Source organism: Magnolia sinica, chromosome 13 (genome assembly GCF_029962835.1).
Source record: "Magnolia sinica isolate HGM2019 chromosome 13, MsV1, whole genome shotgun sequence".
Taxonomy (NCBI): Eukaryota; Viridiplantae; Streptophyta; class Magnoliopsida; order Magnoliales; family Magnoliaceae; genus Magnolia; species Magnolia sinica.
This window is the reverse complement of record NC_080585.1, coordinates 5,943,171-5,948,810: the sequence shown is the minus strand read 5'-3', so window position 1 is coordinate 5,948,810 and position 5,640 is coordinate 5,943,171. Positions and strand designations below refer to the sequence as shown.

At 40.0% G+C, this 5,640-nt stretch overlaps 1 protein-coding gene across 1 annotated transcript; it reads right to left on the bottom strand.

The window, feature by feature from the left end:
• Nucleotides 1-620: 620 nt before the first annotated feature.
• On the bottom strand, nucleotides 621-4,338 carry LOC131224024 (polygalacturonase-like). Its single transcript, XM_058219607.1, has 9 exons — nucleotides 4,018-4,338; nucleotides 3,702-3,833; nucleotides 3,386-3,556; nucleotides 3,262-3,282; nucleotides 2,870-3,077; nucleotides 2,304-2,385; nucleotides 2,102-2,210; nucleotides 1,060-1,176; nucleotides 621-954 (listed from the first exon to the last, which is right to left on the bottom strand). The coding sequence occupies exons 1-9, from the start codon at nucleotides 4,336-4,338 to the stop codon at nucleotides 733-735; spliced, it is 1,383 nt and encodes a 460-aa protein (XP_058075590.1). The 3' UTR covers nucleotides 621-732.
• Between the last annotated feature and the right edge of the window lie 1,302 nt (nucleotides 4,339-5,640).

Below are 5,640 nucleotides of genomic sequence, written 5' to 3'. Positions count from 1 at the left end.
TAGATGAATAATAACCACAAAAACACATTGAACTGATGATCTTAGCCCTCTACACATGAGGAACTTGGATCACTGACCCTTTTTTTTTTTTTTTTTTTATAAAATAAATTTTTAAGGATCAATCCAATTTTCATCCACTCTCTATCTAGATTTTGGGCCAATGATTGATGGTCTGTCCGGCTTGGAACCCCTACTGAGGTGCAACATGTCAATTTCAACCTTTCCCATCATTTTAAACCTACTTATAACCTAAATCTGAACCATGTCAGGCCCATAATTCCAATAATCAATGTCAACCTTTTCTTTCCTACCAAAATCCTTAAACATCACCTAAGTTAAACTTCACAGCCCTTCAAATCCTACTTAAACAAAAGCAACAATAGCTACTACAACAAATAATACCCTTTATTTGAATAAATATATACAGCATAACAACTGTATTAATTTTAAATCCATGAACAATAATAAATAAATAAATAATCCCCATCACTTCAGACAATTAGGAGAAACTATCTTACTTATTTGATGTTACACATTTCTATCATCTTTTGAAAGAAAACAAACACAATCATACCACACATCATGACCAATGTATACAAGGGGACCCTACGTGCATACATCTCCTGCCATCCAGAGACAATCAACGGATTCGTGCTTACTGTCTTTGGACGGTGGGAGATATGTGTGTTCAAGCAGATCTTTCACCACGTAACAAATGTACGTTTCTCTCTTCTAGAAGCAAGAAGTTGGGACAACCTTCCCGATGGTGGACCCCCTAACATTCTTGCATGAACTGCTTGTTTTTTGCCCTGCATAACCTACAAGATTAATGTCTTGCAACACTATCCCATTGCATGGAGAGCTCTGGCTACAATCAAATGTCACGGCCTCATCTGAGGTGCTTGTTCCTCTGATGTTCTTGTAGATCACATCACTCACTTCCACAGCTGATCCCTGCAAAATGAACCTTTCGATTTTAGTAAAGAGATAGGCAAGTCGACCCCACAAAATGGCCCAGTGTAATAAACGGTCTAGATGGAGTCGAGGTTAATTGGTTACCTTTTCTGGGCAAGGGTACTTGGAGTCACAGTAGTTTTGGTCTATGATGATGGGCCTTGTAACATTGTACATTGCAATGTTTTGGAACTTGATGTTGGTTGCACTTCCAGAACCTCCCTGCGTGCATGTCCAACAATTTCATGCATTAGTGCACGTGTTTGTCAATATAAATGCGAGAGTATGTGCCTTAGGCTCTGACTTTGTGCAGTTGGGGCCCATCGTTTGCTGATCCAGACCTTCGATTGGACAGGACGCACATCATGTCTCTAAAACCGCAAAAACAGGAAGATTCAAGGTATCTAATCCATGGCCTTTCTTTCCGTTGATTGTGAGCACCGTTGCTTCGTTTCTTCGTAGCCTCTCATTTGGATGATTTTAAGGGCATGGCTTTTCCATCGTGGATCCCAACAAATCAGCGGTCTGGATTACCAATCCATATGCCGGCCCCTCTTGTAGAGATTCAAGGATTTAGGACAGTATACATGTCCTCTGGCTGAGGATCACGTAATTACTCCACACGTACTAACCTAGATAAGTGATCGCGAACAGGCTACGTACCACAACTAATCGTACCGTAACATCTTTGCGGGAAAGATGCCTCTTCTGTAAGAAATCAATACCATGAAAACAGTTGGCCCCCACCAAAATCAGACTATTGCGCTCATTACGTGAACCACACAGTTGGAATAAATGGACAACCACTGGCCGGGCTCCAAATACAGGTGTGGCCCACCTAGTGGGTGGATCATGCTAATCTTCGAGAAGTATAATATTAATGGTGCGGCTTATTGTTTTCATGGTACTGATGTCCTACACAACTTGCATGATAGCTGGAAATATGGTACGGTACCTCAAACTGTGGTACAGTTCCCTATATTAAATCATATCTCCACCTACAAAAGACTAACATGTATTCCTATCTCATACGTAACAAACATCAGATACATATGCATGCATGCATACGTAAAGAAATAATCATTAATGCATGTACGTCTTTCTAAAAAAAAAAAAAAAGCATACATGTGAAAAAACTAACCCATACCTGCCAGGTTTTGATCCTGACTCCATTGGTTGTTCCAAATAAGGTGGCTCCATCCACTATCACTTGTGAGACATGGGCTTCTGACTTGTCATCTCCTAAACTGCCGATGCTGGGCCCACAAATGATAGATTTAAGAGAAATAAAAATAAAAATCTTGAAATTAGAAGTTAGATGAGGTTTCAAGAAGGCTTGGATTTGATACCTGATCCCATGGCCTGGCCCACAGGTTATGTTCATAGCTTTGACATTTTGAGACCCACTTTCTATTGAGATACAATCATCACCTTCAAAGATCATGGAGAAATTACATTCAAAATTTCGGGTCTAGTTTTTCATTATTTGAGTTTGACTTTTCATTTTCCCATCTTCCGTATGTTTAAGTGGTCCACGGGATCACTATAAATTGACGTCCTCAGGTTCCTCCTTTGATGATACAAAACCCGTTCATCTGGTTAGACCCAGTTTGGGTTGTCCATGATGCATGAGCTGTACCTTTAGGACGATCCTGTCCAGCCATAATGTGTGAACCTTGTCCTTTTTGCTTTTAACCATCAAATTAGGCAATTGTGGGACCCACCGTGGTTTCCATTAGCGGGCACCACAAGAGGGTGGGCCTCATGTACGGTGGAGGTTTTGTAGGCTACAATTTCTAGTGGTCCCACTGACATCACAATCCTTCTCTTTCTCAATCTAGAAACCCAATTGCACTATAGGAAATGGATGTATAGAATAGGAGGCAGGGGGTTGATTTTCTATCATCGTTCTTACCAGTTCTGATGACAGAATTCATGATCTGAATATTTTGGGTGTTTGTGATGTGAATGCCATCAGTGTTAGGGCTTGTCTCTGGTGCAGTTACCATGAGATTGGAAGCTAGTACATTCACACAACTCTCAAAAGAAACTTGTATTTGCTGGCTGTCTTTGATCTTCAGGTCATTTAATATCAAGTTCTTGCATGAATAAAAGGTTAAGGCCTGTGGAAGCAACATAAAACATGTAAGAGATTCTCTCTCTCTCTCTCTCTCTCTCTCTCTCTCTCTCTCTCTCTCACACACACACACACACACACACACACACACAGAAAGAAAATTAAATGTATGTATACAAAAATATCAATGTTTCCATGTCCATCTATTTAAAAGGGACCATGAAACGTACCGTTGGCGCATTTTTGCAAGGCTGCGAAATTCACAGACAGATTTAAGTAAGATGGTTAGTCATTGTTGGAAGAGAAGATTCAGATGGTTGAAATTTTGGGAGATTGTCAATTCAAACTACTTACAAGAGCTTTGTTGATTTTACAAGAGTTCTTCCACCACATCTCTCCATTTCCATTAATGGTCCCACCGCCTTGAACTCTAAGATTTTGAACCTTTTGAAAAAGAAGCCAACGCGTTCGATCTAATTGGTCCCAATCAGATGGATCAGAAGGAGCTTCGATGGTTCCAAGGATCTGATACATGAAAAAAACCAAAGAAATGGAAGTCATATGAACTAATCCAATATGGAAAAGATAAGTAAAATGAAGAAACTCCGTGAACCGATCTTCGATTTTGAAGAAGATATGGTTGATATTTTCGTTTTTACATCCATCTCACCATCACTGTAATGGAAGATCTGCAAGGGCCTGAAAAGGTGATTGGTTTGAGAAGGTAGTTCTTCTTTGCAGGCACAACGAGAACAGAAGGAGCTGATGATGAGCAAGCCTTCTGCCAGGCCTTCTCAAATGCCTATCCAAATAGCACCAAACAAATATAAGACTTCTTCAAATCCACACAAAAACAAATTACAAGAACTCACACATCAGCTATGAGATTTCAATATCAAAGAAACTACAACAGTGTGATCTTTTCCTTTTCTTTTCTTTTTTTTTTATCTTTTTTTAAAACCATATTAATATCATTGGTGGGGTACCTTTGTGTCATCTGTTCCATCACCTTTGGCTCCGAAATCTTTCACATTCACCACAGTGGCTGAAGATTCAGGACTACCCACTTGATCAAACCTCAAGGAGCTAAAGATTGACCGTCCGAATTGAGTTGTGGTCGAGATTTGGTTTCCAAATTCGTGGTCCACTTCGTCAATGGTGCCGAAATATGTAGGGTAGGCACCTTTTTCATAGGGAAGGGCCTCATGATTGAAAGCTGAGAGTGGGTCCTCCAGCAAGTTGCTATAACAGGAAGAATAACAAAACCAAAGCATGATGATAGGGAGTAACTGTCTTTGTAGACCCATGCCTCTCTCTCTCTCTCTCTCTCTCTCTCTCTCTCTCTCTCTCTCAGAAGCAGACAATGTGATTTATTTTTTTTGGGGGGATCTTGTAACAAACAGACTATGGGATACGTGATGGGTGCTCGATGATTTTAGAGGTATGGCGGGGTACCCATGTCATGATGAGTTTGCCTGTATATATAGAAAAAGAGGTTGCTTCTTAGCCTGTATTTGTTAAGAGAGAGAGAGAGAGAGAGAATCGTTTCTACTCAATCCATGGCGGCTTGGCGGCGGCTTGGTGTTGTTTTTCCGGTGGCACAAGAGACTGAGACGAAAGGATCTCTTCAGAAGTCGCCGACCTCTCTCTCTTTCCACCGTTGAAGAAAACCATCCAAATGTTTCTCTCATCAGCTTGTTTGCCATACATGAATATGTACATTGGCATACATGAATCATTGTCAAAGTAGGTGTATGTACTTGTCCGTGTTAGACTTCTATAAGGTGGGTCCACGTCATCAATAGCGTTTTTTTAACGTGAATCCAGATCTCATAGTTTAGATAATCTGACTGGTGGATAGTACTTAGATTAATCATACAGGTGGACCCAATAGTAATTGTGGTCGGTTTAGATACATAAGGGGTGGAGAGCTTGGACTCTGTTACATGTCCAAATTGTAGAGTATTTTAGGGAAAGATAAACTCCCACAGAGACATGAACTGCTATAGTGTGGAGACTCCTGGAGTAGTTGTGATGGGTCAAGCTATTCCGGCCTTATTTATATAAATAAAGCTCTTGATCCCTCACCTACACAAAATAAAAGACTTAAATTTCATTTCAATGTTTCTAAAAAGGTGTAAGGTTTAGAAGATTAAGGCTTAAGAAAAAATTTTCAAGATATTTTCTCACCACTTTCCTCTTAGATACACGATTTAGATTTAGTTCTTACTATCTCCATAATTTAATACATGGTTTGACACCTTTATTCTGCAATATTAGATTTATAATTAGTATCAGATCAGTCCTATGAATCAATTATCGAGGATTTTGTTTAAGCAGTAAAAATCAGATCTGGTTGATTTAATAGTGGTAGGCCTTTAAAGAATGGCTTAGATCCCCATTTAGGTTGACACAAGAGGTATCGTGCGCGCTGGCATATTGTACACGCGTGTAGGATTAGCAAAGCAACCTAAGACCTACATCTGCATCTACAGTTGCCAATCATAGCACACATTTTGCCCTCTTTCTAAAATGGTGCAACAATATATCCATGCATGCATGCATGTACGTCAATTTTGATTATGTAATGCACCGTCCACAATGGGGGC